The sequence below is a fragment of the Pygocentrus nattereri genome, chromosome 22, assembly GCF_015220715.1.
Source record: "Pygocentrus nattereri isolate fPygNat1 chromosome 22, fPygNat1.pri, whole genome shotgun sequence".
Classification (NCBI taxonomy): Eukaryota; Metazoa; Chordata; class Actinopteri; order Characiformes; family Serrasalmidae; genus Pygocentrus; species Pygocentrus nattereri.
In genome coordinates, this window is record NC_051232.1 from 17,932,755 (window position 1) to 17,951,342 (window position 18,588).

Genomic DNA, 18,588 nt, shown 5'->3' on the forward strand with positions numbered 1-18,588 from the left:
CCATAGAAAACGCGTAAAAAGGGTCTTTAAATACGAAAAGAAGTTATTTGGTGGTGGTAATGGCACATTTTGAAACAAATACAACAGTTTAGGCAGTATATTCATTTTAATAACATTAATTTTCCCTATTAGTGACATTGGTATTGATATCCATCTGTCTAGTGAATTTGAAATTTCCTGTAACAAAGGTTTGTAGTTAGTTACTACAATATTCTCAAGATTTGGTACAATTTTAATGCCTAAATATGTGAAACAGACCACATTATTGAATTGGAGGGTCACCTCAGGTGGATTTTTTCTTTCTGCATGATTTAATAGCATTATAGAAGTTTTAGATTTATTTATTTTATAACCCGAGATCTTCCCGAATGTGTTAATCAAATCCAACAAGGCAGGGATAGACTTCCCCAAATCCCTAAGAAAAAGAATGACATCATCTGCATATAATGCTAGGTGGTGTTCCTGATCTCCTATATTTATTCCAGAAATGTTGATATGATTCCTTACTGCAATTGCAAATGGTTCTATTGCCATGATAAACAATAGTGGAGACAGAGGATCCCCCTGTCTACACCCCCGCTTCACCTGAATAGCTTTTGAAACAATTCCATTAGTCAGTATTTCTGCATATGGTTCTGTATAGAGCAAATTTATCCATTTGCAAAAATTTTCACCCAGCCCAAAACGTTCAAGAATTTCAAATAAGTAGGGCCACTCCACGCGGTCAAAGGCTTTTTCAGCGTCCAGTGAAAGCAAAGCTGTATCTGGTGCATCCTTTTGGTAATAAAGTATGTTTAACACTCTTCTGACATTGTGGAAGCCCTGTCTGCCCTGAACAAACCCGTTCTGATCCTTTCCTATTACCACTGGTATTGTTTCCTCAATCCTTCTAGCTAAAATCTTGCATAACACCTTTGCATCTGCATTCAGAAGGCTAATTGGCCTCAAATTCTCACATTTATTATTTAGTTTACCAGGTTTTGGCAACAAGGTAATCAAAGCTCCTCTTAGAGAGGGTGGAAGAATTCCCTCAATAAATGATTCCTTAAACATTTCTAAAAGAGGAGTCTGCAATCTTTTCTTAAACTTTTTATAGATTTCAATAGGTAGACCATCTGGTCCTGGTGTTTTTCCTACACTTATACTATCAATTGCTGAGGATATTTCCTCCAAGGTTATAACTTGCTCTAAATCCATTTTAAGTACTTCTGGTATTGAGGGTAAATGCATTTTATCTAGAAATTCTCTTAGTTTTGGATTGTCATGAGGAGTTTCTGACCTATAGAGTTCTTCATAAAATATCCTGAATGTTTCATTTATTTCCACTGGGTCTACAATTTCCTCTCCTTGTTTATTTTGTAAAGAAGTAATACTCCTTCCATTCTGTAACTGTTTAATATGCCAAGCAAGTACCTTTCCTGCTTTTTCCCCCTGATCATAAAAAGTTTGTTTGAGTCGTAATAGGCTTGTCATTGCTTTGGATGCCGATATTTCATTATACTGTGCTCTCAACAGTAGTAAATTTTGATGCACGTCAGGGGAACCTGATTGGTAATAATACTGTTCTAACTGTTTTATTTTTGCTTCCAGTGTTTTCACCCTCTGATATGTCTGGTTAGCTTTCGTACTTGTGATACTAATTATCTGACCCCTAATAAATGCTTTAAAGGCTTCCCATCTTATACTAGCAGATGTTTCTGTTGTGTTTGTTTCAAAATATAATTTTATTTGCTCATCCAGGTAGGAGACAAAGCCAGGTTCTTCCAGCCATTTTCGTTTGAATTGCCATCTTGAGGTATGCCGCATCAATTTAATCTCTTGATATACTAAAAAATTGGGGGCGTGATCTGAAATTAAAATTGCTTCATAAGAGCATTCTTTAATTTTGTACTTTAAATTTGTTGACAATAGAAAGAAATCAATCCGTGAATAGGACTTGTGAGTGCTAGAGTAACAGGAAAATTTTACATCTTTGGGGTTGATTTCTCTCCAAATATCTATTAGATTTAATTCTTTCATAAAATGGTGTATTACCCCCCTACTTTGTGCGTGTGATTGGTCTACACCTGAGCTCTTGTCTCTCACTGGGTCTAAGGTACAGTTAAAGTCACCTGCTATTATATAACTTCCAGAGAACGTAGATAAGGTCAGAAACAGATTCTGAAAAAAAATGGGATCATCTACATTTGGGGCATAAATATTTACCAAAACTAATTCCTCCCTAAGTAGAGTTCCATGGGCGATAATATATCGCCCAAATTGTCTTTAATGAGCTTATTCACCTGCAGTGGGATAGATTCATGAATCAATATCATGACCCCTCTTGCCTGGGAGTTAAAAGGGGCAGAAAAAATATTTCCTTTCCATCTTCTTTTTATTTTCAACTCGTCTTTGTGCATCAGATGTGTTTCTTGAAGAAAGACTTAAAACAATTTTTAAATTAAAAACAAGTTTCCCATCGGATATATTTTGAATAATTTGTATATACATCTTTTACTGTCTTACTATCAAGTTAATGTGGAATATCATACCTATGTTCAATCTGTTTCCCCAGGATTCAACCCTGGTATTCAGTTATCTTGGGTGAAAATAATCTTAAAACATTTTCTAGGGTTCGTTACAAGAAGTGTCAATTTGGTCATTAATTAAGAGTCATGAGCTCAAATTCCTAATACAGAAAAATGCACTTTTTTCTGCAGGCTTTGAAGCAATGTGTACAACAAATTTAGACAACATGAAAACTTTAAATTTTTATTATTTATTTGAAATGTTCTAAAAGCAATTTAAACAGTTATTTATTTCTTGCTAAAAAGAAATGGGTTCAGGAGACACAGCCTATTAAATTACATATCGCTAAAAGTTGTGTTGCAGCACTGCAAAAAATGTTCAATATTAAAAAAAAAAAACCCCAAAAAACAGCTGATGTAATACCTGTTTTAACAACCTGAGATGGGAAAATGATATTTTCTGAAGGCTTAGCACTTCCTTTAATTAATACATCAAAGAACAAAGTTAAACTTTTAAAGGGTTTTAAGGCAAAAAAAACCTCTGTTCATGGAAAGTGCTCACTATCAATTTATTGACTTTATCAGTAGTTAAGCATTATACTGATTGTTTCATTGGCCATTCAGGTAATTAGTGTAGCCAAACAACTAAAATTGGATTCAGTGAACAGTAACAAACTATGCAAGGCCTTTCCAAAAAAAAAAACATAAAAAGGAAGCCTATGAAAAAATACTTATTTTCAAATACTGTGGCAAAAAACTAAAATGTGTCAAAGTTTTTTTTTTTATATAAGATACCAGGAGTAAGGTTTCATTTTTATCAGCAAACATTTAATTGAACTCATGCATTGACATTCACGTGCATGGATCAGCGAGATCCTGCTGGTGTGGGTTTCCTCTCTTTCAAAAAAGCACTGTAATAATGGTATTGTAACTTAAAGTTAGTTGTCAGGCCACCTTAAAATTCGTTGATGGAACTTCAAATAAACATTGACAGGGCATAAGACACATATCATAGCTGTACAAAGAAAAGCATGTATTTTCAAAAATATCTCCAAAGCACAGACTAGAGGAATTTGGAGGTGGGTTTTGGAGGGGGCATATCCTTATTAGTGGTGGAATTCACAGTCCAGCGCTAAAAGTTGAACATGTTGCCCCTCCTTTGATCTCATAACAAGAGAACATGTTTGCCCTGGAAAACTAAAGATGACTAATGTAGCCCATGATACCATTAGTAAATTTAGTGATTCTGCAGGTGTCGTTGCTTGTGTTTATACAGATGGATGTGTAATGGTGCAGTAATACAGACTCAGAAAGGACAGCATCAGTGCCAGAACCATAGAGCTCAGCAATGGATTGGAGGATCCACCAAGAGGCCTTGAAAGAGACAAAAAAAGAAACAAAGAGACCAAAACATGAGAACATGAATCATAAGGAATAACCTGAAAATGTAGTTTGTATGGCTGAGCTGATACTCAGGTCCTGTGCACATGTCCCAAAAGTCTATTGCTGTGTCACAGTTGTATATTAAGTACACTATAAGGTGTTTCCTATGCACTAATCTTGATCATCTAGGTTTTGTCAGGGTAGGAAGGCAGTCAATAAAAAAATTTTGAAAATTAGAACCATTTTGCCAACTTTGTTTGCACACTGTGAAATTAGACCTCTGCATTTAACCCAATCGTGCAGTGAAACACCCACATACATGCACACTAGTGAACACACACACTAGTGGGCAGTGAGCACACTTGCCTGGAACAGTGGGCAGCCCTATCCACGGCACCCGGGGGTTAGGTGCCTTGTTGTGCTGGTTCCCTAACCTCAAGCCCACGACTGCCCCTAATAAATATGGAGCGCTTCACGGATTTGCAGTGTTCTTTTAATAGTACTTATTACAGATGACAATTGTATCAAATGCTGTGTCATTAAATTCAATGTGAATCAGAAACCCATTTTTCTTTCTCACAGTGACATGTTCCTGGGCATGGAGGGGCTCTGAGCTCACTGAGTGTGTCGATGGATGATGACCATTGAGACCGAACATTCTTTTTCTTTTTCTGTTCTTGGTGATATAATCAAAACTCAGAAAACATTTTCAAGGACAAAATTCACTACACTACAATCAGAAATGATGCAAAAAAATCAAGAATGCTGTTTTTTAAATGGTATGATGAATCATGATTAACATGACCAGGAAATAACAAGGCAAAAAATATGATTTCAGTTTGACTTTAAGTCAAATTCCAGCTTGATCGGGGGTGCAGTGGAGCCAGCAATCCAGTAGGATGCGTAGAACGTGGCCCCTGCCTTACTTCACTTACTTTTGTTTTATTGCACATTATTTTCATAAGTACGGTATAAGCTGTACGTCGTTGCATGTAAGAACACCTCGGAGCTAGTCAGAGTTACAAATGTTACACCTATGGCCACCAGTCTTCGTAAATACAAGTATAACAGGACCGCAAGTAGCAGGCCTAAAACGCCAGCCACAAAGTGCTGCGGACTGCGGGGTAATGCCACCTAGTCCACAGCCTGGGTCAACGATGGACACCGTGGCCCTGAGAGCAGACGTCCTTGCCTCACTGAAAATGGACATTATCAAGTCAGAGCTAAACAGTGCACACGCTGAAGAACTCATCTCTCTGAAAAATGAGCTGAAAGAAGTTAAGACTGAAATTGTAAACACCACAGCGGCTATTCATACTGAAATGGATGCCATGAAGCACACCGTCAGCGACATGGAAGAGGGCCTGTCTTCATGGTCCAGTGAGGTAATTGAGCTGCGGACTACAGCAGCGGGACTCAAAACTGAGATGGCTGAACTGAAGGAGAAGTGCGAGGATTTGGAGGGGAGAATGCGGAGATGCAATATCCGTATCGTGGGAATCGTGGAAGAATCCAGCTCATGCTAACTACGTCTCTAATCTTCTGAAAGAAGTGTTGCATCTGGAAAAAGACATTCTTGTTAACCACTCGTACAGGGTCCTAACTCTGAGAAAGCCAAATGGAAAACCATGGGTTGTTATCACCAAACTCCACTACTACCAGGACTGTGTTCATGTGCTGCGCCGAGTTCGGGAGAGCGGGCCGCTTCGCTACAAGGGAGAACCGATCTTCCCAGACTACACCACAAAGGTCGCCGAGGCCAAGGCATTCAACGATGTTCAGAATCTCCTTTGAGGCCAGCGTGATGTTCGCTATGGCATAATATTCCCAGCTCGGCTCCGCATTTCATTCAACGGTGACGTGAAGGAATTTCTGGATCCTGAAAAGGTGATGACTTAAGTGAAAGGCATCACTGCAACTTGACGCATTTTGTTCTGAATGCCTCGATTCATGCGTTTTCTATTTCAGTCAGCGATGATCGTACGGACTACATTCAGGTAGTACAAATCTCTGTGTCTATGATGTAGCCCTTACATATTTCATTGACTCCAACAAACGCTAATATGCCAAAATGCGCCTTTCAACCTCTGGGCTCTTCTTGTCTCTTTGATTGTAGAAGGTTTGGCAGGAGCCAACAGGCTGGACACTGAGTCGTTCCCTACCTATCAGACCTGTACTTACAACTGTTTATTTTACAAATTTACTATCATATATTTTACTGTTATTCTTTATTATGCCCAATGGGAGATACAAATAGCTTAAGAATACCTACAGGTTGTTTGGTTAACTTTATAAGCTGGAATGTTAAATCTCTAAATCATCCAGTGAAGCGTAAGAAGGTGCTCAGAGATCTTAAATATCTCAAAGCCCATACTGCTTTTCTCAAAGAGACTCATCTTCGTACTGTCGATCAGGTCAGGTTGGGGGGAGGGTGGATAGGGCAAACCTACCATTCAAATTTTGGTTGTAAGGCGAGAGGGGTGGCTATATTGATCAACAAGAATATACCATTTGTAGTGTCAAGCATAGAACCGGACTCCGCAGGGCGTTAAGTTGTTTTAGTTGGTCAGTTGTATGGATTCCCAGTTATTTTAGCTAACATCTATGCCCCAAATTTTGGTGATAATACTTTTTTTACCAATTTTTTCCCGACTACCAAATATGGATACACATCTTCTCATACTAGGGGGGGATTTAAATTGCATACTCTCTCCAAATTTAGACCGTTGTTCTTCTGTTGTAACATATAGGTCAAAATCTGCTCGATCAGTGAAACTCATTCTTAATACATATGGTATAGCAGATAAATGACGTTTCCACAATCCTAATTCTAGAGCTTACTCTTTCTTTTCTCCAGTTCATAAGGTGTTTTCACGAATAGATTATTTTCCTGTTTTAAAAAACGCTTCTCCCTATGGTAAGAGACTGTGAATATCAATCCATAGTCATTTTACATTACATTACATTACATTACATTACATTTACATAATGTGGTACATAGAACAAACATAGTCAGGCCTTAAAGGAGGCCAAAGGGTAATAGCGGGGTAGAGAAGGGAAGGAGGGCAAGAAGGAGCCATTTCAGACCATAGACCCCATTTCAGAACCTAGAAATCCCCAAAATAGACTCAGAATTAGTTGAAATTTTAGAGGAAGACATTTCGGTTGAAGAAATTATAGAATCGATTAGGAGTATGCAAAGCGGTAGATCTCCTGGGCCAGATGGCTATCCCTCCGAATTCTTTAAAGCATTTTAAGAACATCTTGCACCACTGCTTTTATCTGTATTTCAGGAATCGCTTGCCTCTCAGTCCCTGCCCCCTACTATGTGTGAAGCAACCATTTCGCTTATATTAAAGAAGGACAAAAATCCTCTTCAATGCAGTTCATATCGTCTAATATCACTCTTAAATACAGACATAAAGATTCTTGCAAAGCTTTTAGCCCTCCGTCTTGAACAGCCTCTACCCTCCATTATCTCTACAGACCAAACAGGTTTTATGAAGAATAGATACTCTTTCTTTAACGTTAGGTGTCTTCTTAATATTCTTATGACCCCTCTCCATCCGTCACCCTAGAGATTTTACTATCACTCGATGCCAAAAAAGCTTTCGAGTAAGCTGTCTGCTTACTTTCATTTACAGTGAGGCACGCGACAAGGTTGTCCATTATCCCCCTTATTGTTCAATACAGCTCTCGAAACATTAGCACTAGCCCTGCATCAGGATATTCTTATAAAAGGTATTTATTGTGGGGACCAGGAGCATAAATTATCACTTTATGCTGATGACTTATTACGTTATATCTCTGATCATATGGCGAGCCTTCCTAGGTTGAAAATATCGGGCTACAAGATAAATCCTTCTAAAATTGAACTGATGCAAGTTAATGACACTGCCAAGGGCATTCACTAAAGTTTAACCCCTTTCAAAATTAGTAAAGAGAACTTTAGGTACTTGGGAATATGGATTACACACAACTACAAAGATCTCTAAAATTTCTTCCCCTGATATCCTGCTTAAAACAGGACTTCAAATGTTGGGATTTGCTACCCCTCTCTTTATGCGGAAGGATCAATACAGTTAAGATGAATGTGCTACCTAGATTTTTATATTTATTTCAGAGCCTTCCTATTTTCTTAACCAGTTAATTCCTTAGATCTTGGGATGCACTAATTTCAGACTTCATATGGAATAAAAAGACTCCACGTATACATTAGTGTATATTGCAAAAACCTTGATCTCAGGGTGGTATGGCGCTCCCGATTTTTTAAATTTATTACTGGGCAGCCAATATTAGAAATTTGTTTTAATGGATGGAGAGTATAGTCTCTCACACCCCTAGGTGGGTAATCTTAGAAAATTCATCTTGTAACTCCACCTCCTTGTCAGCATCATTATGCTCCATGCTCCCATGGGAAAAGCCTATCTCCTATTACAGCAAGAATCTCATTGTTATACAATCCATTAAAATTTGGAGCCAGTTTAAACAGGCTTTCGCTCTTTTTTGTGCCTCAGTTCATACTCCAATATTTAAAAATCATATGTTTACCCCCTCAATAGCAGATGGAGTATTTAATATTTGGTCTAGGTATGGAATTTCATCAATACAGGATCTATATGTAAATAAACATTTTGCATCCTTTTAACAGCTAGTGATTAAATTTAATATCCCTAGGGCACATAATAAAAATATCTGCCAGTTCTAAATATTGTTGTTGTTGTTCAAAAAATAAAAAAACACAATCCACAATCTCCAAAATAGTAACTTTACAAGAAAAAGCAAAAATATCCACAATTGTTAATAAAAGATAACACAAAATAATTTTATTAAAAGTCATTTGGACCATTTCTATTGGTCCATTCATCATCACAATTTAGGGCAGCTGTTGAGTTTAGAAGATGTACTAAAATGAAACAGAAAAAAGTTGTTGTTTTTTTGGGTTGGTGCAGATATACAGGTTGAGGGTTTTTTTTGTTTGTTTGTTTTTGAGGTCACTCAACTTTAGCACTTGTGAATAAACTAGATACAATATAACAAATCAGTACGTAGTATGGAGAATTAGTGTTCAGTTTACAGTTGGAACGCAGCACACATTGCTATCAATCAAAAAACAAGCTGGAGTTGTCCAAGTAAAGTGTTTTAGAGTTAAATACCAAAGACTGGCATTGTTATGTCATATTATTATAGTTCAAGAATGGCAAAATCTATTAGATCAGCTCTTGTAAAATCTACTTTTTTTCTCCACACTCTGAGCTGGAGATAGAAAAATACTACATAAAGTAAAACAGACAATAAATAATAGCCAAAGCAGTATAACTTTATAAGGGTTGGATTTGAGGAAGGATGTAAAAAGGACATGTCATGTGTGGAGAGTGATAAGGCTGGATGTAGTTGTGAGCAAACTTTAACAAACAAAAAATTAGAGCAAAGACAGAATAAAACTAAACAACAAATTACAAGGCACACAGGGCAGCCATATAACAACTGCATACAACATAATGTAGACTAGACATCCAAGAACTGACAGGGTTATACATATCTAGACACAATAGGGAATGCCTGTAAGAGGGAGGAGACAGAAACTACAAACAGGTGGGAATACTAATCAGAAAAGGGCAGAGCAAAGGAACCAAAACAAAACAAAAGCACATGGCTACAATGCAGGGGATGAAACAGTCACATTCTATAATAATATAATAATAATAATAATACTTTTATTTTATAAAGCGCCTTTCAAGAGACCCAAGGACACTGTACAATACAAAAGAAGTAAAACAGATAATTAATTAAGATTTATAACAATATATAAAATAAACTAGGAAAAAAAATAATAAATAAAATAACAACAATAAAAATAAAACAATAATAAAAGACTTAACTAAAATAAATAGAAGTTCGAGAGAAATTCTCACTCAAATGCTAGCTGGAAGAGATAGGTTTTAAGACCGGCTTTAAAACATGATAGAGATGATGATGTACGGAGCTGTAGTGGAAGCCCATTCCAGAGTTTTGGGCCAGCAACACCAAACGCTCTATCACCTAGAGTACGGAATTTTGTAGAAGGCACAATTAGGAGATGAGAGTAAGAGGAGCGTAAAGTGCGAGTTGGAACATACATCTGAAGTAGATTACCCAAATAAGTGGGGGCAAGATCATGGAGAGATTTAAAAACAGTTACCAGTATTTTATACTGTATTCTAAACTGGACTGGAAGCCAGTGGAGATCCCTCAATACTGGTGTAATATGTTCCCAAGATCTTTTATGGGTCAACACCCTAGCAGCAGAGTTTTGCACATACTGCAGTCTGTTTAAAAGCCGGGTAGGGAGACCATGCAACACTGCATTACAATAGTCTAATCTAGAGGTCACGAATGCATGAGTAATGATCTCAGCAGCAGCAGAGGACAGAAATGGGCGAATTCTGGAAATGTTCTTTAAATGAAAAAAGGCTGTTTTACAGACATTTTTTATGTGGGGTTCGAACGACAGTGTTGTGTCAAAAATTACACCCAGATTTCGAACCTGTGCAGAGGAGGAGACAACAAACCCTGGTATAGAGAAAGCAAGATTACTGAGCTTTCTGGCAGTAGCAGGAGAGGAAATCAGTATGGCCTCAGTTTTAGTACCATTAAGGCTTAGAAAGTTTTCAACCAGCCAGGCACGTACATCAAGTAAGCAGTCACTTAGCACAGCAGGCGGACAGGTATGAGATGGTTTAGAGTAAACATAGATCTGCACATCGTCTGCAAAGCAGTGAAACTGGAGCCCATGCCTTCTAATGATGTTGCCAAGTGGAAGCATATATAAAATGAAAAGTAGAGGGCCAAGTACAGATCCCTGGGGGACACCACGGGACAGCGCACACAAATCAGACTTGTAGCCACCAATAGAAACAAACTGCTGCCTATCAGATAAGTAGGACTTAAACCAGGAAAGAGCGGTGCCACTTATACCTATAAGTGTCTCAAGCCTGGTAAGTAGCAGGTTATGGCAAACAGTATCAAACGCAGCAGTCAGGTCTAAAAGAATCAATACATTTAGCATCCCCTGGTCAGCAGCCAATAACAAATCATTCACAACTCTGAGTAGAGTCGTTTCTGTGCTATGGTTCCTCCTGAAACCAGACTGGAACACTTCGTACAAATCATTCGATTCCAGATGTTCGTGTAGCTGAGAAGCAACCGTTCGCTCTAATACTTTGGCCAGGAGTGGAAGATTAGAAATGGGCCTAAAGTTAGCAAAATTCTCAGGGTCAAGGCCAGGTTTTTTTAGCACAGGAGTAACAGCAGCTAATTTCAAACAGGGAGGGACCAAACCTGCAGTGAGTGATGCATTTATGACCTTGGTGATAAGGGGACAAATAGCAGGGAGACAAGATTTCACCCACTGTGTTGGAATGGGGTCTAACTGACATGTAGTGGCTCTAGATTTCATAATAAGCTCACCAACAAAACTCTCATTAACAGTAGAAAAATTAGAAAGGCAACTACCAGAGAATTGAACAGAGAGAGATTGATGATTCAATATAGGCCGCGTAAAAGCAAACTGAGAGTAGATAGAGTCGATTTTCAGATTAAAAAAATTAATAAACTTTGAACAGAGATCAGCCTATATATCAGCCTATTCTATAATTAACTCATTAGATTTTATTGAGTATATAATTAATATTCTTGACTTACCTTGGAAAAAGGTAGCAGTCATGATTGCTCAGAAAGCGTGAATGTGTTAAAGTTATTATTTTATAGTCAACATCTTCAGTTGAATCAGCCTCGATGTTCTGCACTCTGAAGACCTCAGTTGGGGAAATAAGCCGCTCAATTTCCTCAGAATTGCACGTGTAGTTCTCAACATTTACCACAGAACAGGACATGATTTTAAACAGTGTGCCTTCTTCTTCTGTGACAATTTGCTCAGTTTCATAGCTCTTATGGATACTGGCACCAATGAACCTCCCAAAACGCACCTCTGTCCCGTTTTCTGCTGTATATTGTTTTTTTGTGCCAAAGTACACGGTGGAGCATGTTTTGCCAGGGTTAAGAAGTCGTAAGGCATCTGTTAGCAGGAAGTGAAGAGACTTGAAGGGAAATTCGTTGATGTATGTTGTGGAGTTGCTGCCTTTGGTCTGAACAAGTCCGTTAAACTTCTGTCGGAATTGTTCTCTAGAATTCCCATAAGCCTGCAGTGCAGCCAAGTGATGTGCTTGCCCTCCATAAATTTGCTTCTGACAAGTTCCACCGTGACGGCTCCACAATTCTTTAAAATCCTTAGAAGCCTCAAGCTCTTCCTGCAACAGGCCGCCTGGTGCTGTAACGTTCTGCATCATTTTGTCACGACACTCTGAGAAGGTGTCATCTACAGCATCGGGAGCCATGTCCAGCTTTATCTCTACTGCTGTGACCTATGAAACAGACAAAAAGCTTAACAATGCAGAAGAAAATATTGAAAAGATCTAAACTGGAACTGCAGTACAGTCATTACCAAGAATCTTTACTACAATAAACGGATAGGAATAGCTGAAGCCTACCTTAATCTAATGTGATGAAATTTTTAAAGTTATCATGTTTATCAGATCATTTGTATTCCTACAAATGAATGTTTATCACATCAAATAACCTCGCAAAGGTACATCTTCAGTGCTTTTAGTTAGGGAGCATGAAATTCCACCACAGTTATGTTCAGGTTTTCTACTATATTTTTCTACTTAAAGCTGCACTGCGTAAGATTTACACAAAGCACAACCAGTGTTGCAAAATGTTGTGATGAAACTCATTACTTTAAAACTTTTAAGGCAGACCTAGTGAACCATGTGGTATTTTTTAAGGAAGCATGTACAATGTGTAAGCTTGGACAGCACCCTCCTTTAAATAATATAAAACACTGTAAAGCCAAATGTAGCACATCACCACCGCCTCTACTACTATAGAATTAAATTTAATGGTGTAGACAGACGTTTTTGGGTAGGTCTGTGAAAAAATGTCTGGTCCATTCATGTCTTATGTAACATAATGTTAAATGTTTGCATTGACATTTTCACAAAGTTCATTTCAGTTCTTGCAGTAAACGAGTGTTGTAAGTACCAAAATTGCAGACAACTGACGTTTTTTCAGCTTTCGATGATTTCAACCACTGGTATCCTCAGTTAACAAAAACAGCTGTGTAGTGTTATGAACGCAGCCTTAAATGTTTGAAATAGCATAAACAGCTTACAGTGTGTAACAACCCAGTGAGGAGTATCAGGAGAGAAGGATTCACACTCCAGCATTCCATTCTGGCAGTTATCCCGCTCGCCATTGCTGTGCCAAAACGAACACAGGAAGTATGTGCAGAGAAGAGCTGTTAAATACAGAAAATGAGATGAGAGCAAATTCTGAATATGCTTAATAATTTCATGATTAAATGCAGTACACCAGGTTGAGTTTTCTGGATAAATACTGTTTCAAATAGTTTCACAGAATGAATATAATGACAAAAAAATGTTTTTATGAAGAACTGTAGAATCTTTGGCATAGAAAAAGGAATTTTCTGCTCAAGGAAAATGCTCTTTATTGAAACAAAGCAGCAAGTTGGGAGATCTCCAACTGCCAAACACAGCATGAAGAGGGTAATTACTTCAAAACTTATTAGATAACTGAACTACTAAACAAGTTAATAAAACATTACATATAAACTGAATAAAGGCTGTAGAGAATTGCACTGCATCCTGAGAGTCCTCTATGTGCTCCTCTCTGCTCTCCCAAAGTCCAGTGGCAGTGTCACACAACTCCCCCCTCAAGGGTCAGCCATCCCTTCAACACACACAGCCTGAACAAAGTCTCTGAGGTGTGGCTGGTCTGCCGTCCAGCCAGCATATGTGCCACAATATGCCAGCTACTCGGCACCTGCCTCACAGCAGTTCTTCCTGTCCCAGGCGAGCAGCTGAACCCCAGTTCCATGGAAGTTGTCTCTATCAGTGCACTGAAGTGTGCCGTTCATCTGCTGCAATGGTTCCTTCTTTGCTGTGAACTCTTCAAAGCAATGCATGTACTGCTCCATATCTATTTCTCACAGCTCACAACATCAGGCCCAAAGCTACTGGGGTCGACAACAGCAGAAACGACACTCCAATCAGCTCCTTTGTTTTCACCGTTGTCCACTACATCGTTGATGCTGCCGAGAGTTTTGCTGGTATGAATGGTGTTGGGTGGTCAACGCTTCTCAGTTGGCAGGTGTGCTGCACTTGGTGAGAGAAAGCACACTTGGACATAGGAGCAACACTGATGAGCCAGTGTATGGCTGGTTGTCTCCTCCTCTGCGTAGCAATACGTTGCTTGCATTTTCACAGATGGGTTCTGTTATCTCTGCCTTGGCAGTGGCTACTGAAAGGCTGGCTGGTGTGGCGAGCTGCACATGCCATCTCAGCTCCTTCATAAGAGGTACATTTAGAAAGTGCTCCAGTGCCAGGGCTGTGGTCTGCGCTGCTAGATCGTCATGCTGTGCCAAAGGCAGATCCTCAAACACCTGTAGCGCTTTCACCTGCAGTGTCAGACACAGCTGCATCACAGTGATGACCACCATCCAGCCTCAATATCGCAAGACCATTTATAGCTGTGCAAAGTACAGCTCCCAGAAGTACTCAGCCTCAGCCTCCCAGAAGTGCTCAGCCTCTCTGCTCTGTTTCCTTCGCTTTGCCCCAGCCAACCACCTTAGCTCCAGTTCTGACACCAATGTAGCATTGGTGTAGAAGGAGATACTGAAAACATTGCACATACAGGCAAAAGTATGTGATGTTTTATTTCAAAAACAGGTACCTCAACGGCAGCAAGAAATCACCAGCCCAATACTCACTCAAGACAAAACAGGGAGGGAGTAATGCAGGAGGACACAGCATATACAGAAGGTATATTTAGCATTTACACTAAGCAACACACATGCATTGAAAACAACATTAGCAGCATAAACCATAACAACAATAAATGTCTCCTTTTATGCCAGCAGTGTGGCACTTTTCGAGAGCCTCTATGACACCCTCTAGCTCTTCATGGCCTTATGGCCCACGGTGGTGATAATTCACATGATGCACTCAGTACACATGTATATTTTGCAATTGTGAGCCAATAAAGCAAACAAAATCATAAGACTTTGGGCCTGCTTGAGCAAAAGTATTGCAACATATGTTATTCTGCTGTACTAGATAAGCTATGTTTTGTTATTTAGGAGGTTATTTATTATATCAGTAGTGTAAAGCAAAAGATTTCAACTGAAATTATTGCTGTGGCATTTGTTTTTATTAGTGTGCATATAATTTAAAAAGTACATTCGTTTTCATTCAAGGATAGCTGTGTGCAATTTTTGTATTATTTGTACTGTTATTACTGATATTAGTCATGTTATTGGCAATAATTTCAATTATTTAACTGCAAATCATGCATTTTTCAGGCTGTTCTAATGTTGTGCTCAAAATTACATGCACTTCTACCCACTGACGAATAACAAAACTGTTTGTGAAATCTGTGTGGGCTCAATTTCTGATCATATTTGACCACATAAACTCTGATGAATAAGGGCCATTTTCTTGTTGGAACATTCGATCACAAATCAATTTTGTCTTTCTGACAGAGGCAGCCAGATTTTCACTTAAAATCCTGATACTTCATTGTCTACGATTCCTTCTATCCTATATATCCTGTTTACAGTTCCGCAAATAGCCTCAACACACTATAACTCTTCACTATACTTAATTCAGATTCAGATTCAGATTCCTTTATTAATCCCAGGGGGAAATTGCAGAATAACAGTGGGGGTGAGGTTTCTTTTTGCATAGCCATCCTTTTAGATTTGTGCTGTAAAGCTTTCTGAGCTTTTAAATATTGTGTGATGTGTTTATAGGAGCCTAAAGCAAATATCTTTACTGTATTTATTGTTTAACACTTGAGGAGAGCTTAGCAACACAGCAAAGCACTCTGAGTTAGTCATGGGATGGGAGGAGATTTCCTGCAAAACATTCCAACAACCTAATCACATTATCTCAGAGTGGCCTGTGTGTGGTAGAGGAACCGGCCTGTTTCTTTTGTAACTCCTGCATCCTTTCTGCCACCAAGAACTGGTGTTTTCTCATTCATCTCATTCCTGAGTGTATTACTTGCATGGTTTTCATTGTTTTTTGTAGTTTTATGCAGAAGATGTCAGATTAACTCACAGGTCAGTGACTCATTTTTTTAAGAGCTTCACTCTTAGCTCTCTGTTTGAAGCCAAATCCATGGGGTTTATAAACCACAACAGAAACTGAATGCAAAAGCTACTCAGACTGCACTGTTCACTGTGAGGTGATTACAAATCAAACCAGAGAACCAAAAGTGGAACTGAAAATGTGCAACATTGATGTTCTATTTTTGGACATTTTCGGTTCCCTAAAGAACCCTTCAGTGCATTGGCCTTTAAATAATCCTTTTGATTAATGCCATAGAGTATTCTTTTATGGTTCTTTACAGCATCTTTTCAAAAAACGTTCATAAGGCTTTGCAGAGTCATCTGACTTTTTCAATACCTTGCTTATGAAACCAAACTTAAAATCTGTAGGAACTGTAGGAGTACTGCGAAATGATTTGGTTATAACCTCAAAGGCAAAAAAGTTAAAGGATACACAGCGACTACTGTTCTAGTTTCCATATAGCTAATGTTAGCTAGGTTGGCAGCCAACCAGCTTGCTAGCATTAATCTCTTTCGCCATTAGTTTGCCAATCAACTGGCTGGTTGATTCAGTAGCTTAACTTTTCAAAGACAAACACCTACACAGTGCTTACCTCACAATAAATAAGGCGAAAAGGTTCAAGGCACCTAATTATATGTTAAAAGCTATTTAGCATTTGATGAGTTCATTTGAAAAAAACAGATAATTGATTATGTTTCATAAATCATGTTTTTTTTTTTTATGTGTATTCCAGATAATATCAATCAAACTGCATTTGGGTTGTTTTGATTAAGTGAAAAGAACTGAATGAGAACAAGTAATGTACAACATTAAACTTTACTGAAAATTTCTGCTTTTTTTTTTTTTTTTACATTGTCCGTTTTTGACAAACTGCTAAAAAAAATACATAGAAACCATTAAGTGTCTCTGTTGGTTCATGATGGTTTTGTAATGTATTTGGCCTTTTTAATGGGACAATATCACAATGTAAAGAGCGCTAATGGTTTAACAGGTGACCAATGGCTGATTCTGAATGCATATAATGGTTTCCTAATGAAAGAAACTAGTGTTCCAATTCTCAATAGAAAGATCTTGCTTTCTAATGGTCCTTTTTAGCAGGGAAAGAAGATAACTCGAATTGGCACTTGATATTTCAGACTTAAACAAAGTCTTGTAATGAACAAGTTTCTTTAAGTGCAATATTTAACATTCTTTAACATAAAACAAGCATCCTGTATAAATAAATGCATGACTTAGTAGGGTGGGGGAATGAGATCCTAATACATGCCCATGACTTAGTATGGCATGATCTTGTTCCCACACCTTACTAGGTCATAACCACCTTTTAATCATCTTGTTCCCACACCTTGCTGATTGGCTGAGCGGATTTATTGTGTTCTGCTGGAGAATGTGAACTTGCAACGCCTTGACAATGGACAATAATGGCTTTTGTGACAAAACGTAATCATTTTTTCCAAGTGAACTCTTTATTTATTTCTAGAATGACTAATATTAGGAATAAAAACCTGATGGTTTTGCTTTCTAAATTGAATTGCCTTCATGGTTACCATCAGAGACCTCTAGTTTTCTGTAGGACACTTTTATATCCCATTAGAAAACCATCTGGAATCTGTTAAACCATTAGAGTCCTTTCCACTTTGATACAAATCCATTAGGAAAATGGACTACTGGACATCACCAGGAACCAACAGACACTTTTAATGGTTTCCTTGATTTTTTTCAGCAGGGAATTAATACAAATAACATTGATATAATAATAAAGATTGATTTTAAATAGGCTTTGTCAGTGTGTTCACTGTGTGTGTCAACTACTTTCAAATGTCTCTCTATGGCAGCCCAGTATTAGTTCTAATTGTCATCCATTGCCTGGTTTGGCTAACACTTCAATCAGTTAATTCAGGAGATTAGCTGCTGATGGATTTGTCATTGGCAAAGTGCAGATCTTTGTTCTTCTAACTTGCTCACAATTACTTTTTTGCAAAGAAGAAATTCTTGTTGTTTTTTTTTGTCTATTTGTATTTATTGAAGTGTCATCGAGAGTTTTTACTTGCTGAGTGCACTGCTGAGATCGTTATAAAAGAAAGTAGATACATTTTAAAAAACCTTTGCCCAGAACTATACGCTTGTAAAAGTTAATGAAATCTCACTTACCGGTGTGTTTGTAAGTTTCACTCAGAGTCTGTGCAGGCAAAAAATTCACAAGCTATCAGCACAGTGCACACACATCGAATGAAATGAAGCGAATGGGGAAGTTGACCTGACCAGTGAACTGATCATTTCTGCTTTCTATTCACTCTTTCTCAGTATTTCACTTCGTTAAAGTTCAGAATTCGCAGATACGCCCAGGCCCAGAGTGGGACATGGCTGTGTTGCATGATTCAAACCAGCCCACCACAAACTCTATACCCACCCAAACATACATAGAAAGCATGCCAATGTCTTTACATCGGGCTATAGCCTATTTCTAACAGCAGTGCTGTCATCACCATACTTACTCCAACACGTCT

The 18,588-nt window shown here is 38.3% G+C and overlaps 1 protein-coding gene across 1 annotated transcript; it reads right to left on the reverse strand.

Moving 5' to 3' along the window:
* Positions 1-2,735: 2,735 nt before the first annotated feature.
* Positions 2,736-18,345, reverse strand: LOC108434305 (erythroblast NAD(P)(+)--arginine ADP-ribosyltransferase-like). The gene is made up of 4 exons (XM_017709331.2): positions 18,233-18,345; positions 13,102-13,227; positions 11,574-12,292; positions 2,736-3,881 (listed from the first exon to the last, which is right to left on the reverse strand). Exons 2-4 carry the CDS (start codon positions 13,183-13,185, stop codon positions 3,776-3,778), a joined length of 909 nt encoding a protein of 302 aa, XP_017564820.1. The 5' UTR covers positions 13,186-13,227; positions 18,233-18,345; the 3' UTR covers positions 2,736-3,775.
* Between the last annotated feature and the right edge of the window lie 243 nt (positions 18,346-18,588).

What these genes read in the sequence shown, in the direction of transcription:
- LOC108434305 (XM_017709331.2), bottom strand. Translation starts at nt 13,185, where the DNA reads ATGGCGAGCGGGATAACTGCCAGAATGGAATGCTGGAGTGTGAATCCT. An exon ending in TCACTGGGTTGTTACACACT is followed by an intron (nt 12,293 to 13,101) that starts GTAAGCTGTTTA and finishes TCTGTTTCATAG; the next exon opens with GTCACAGCAGTAGAGATAAA. An exon ending in GACTGCTACCTTTTTCCAAG is followed by an intron (nt 3,882 to 11,573) that starts GTAAGTCAAGAA and finishes GTCTCTTTCAAG; the next exon opens with GCCTCTTGGTGGATCCTCCA.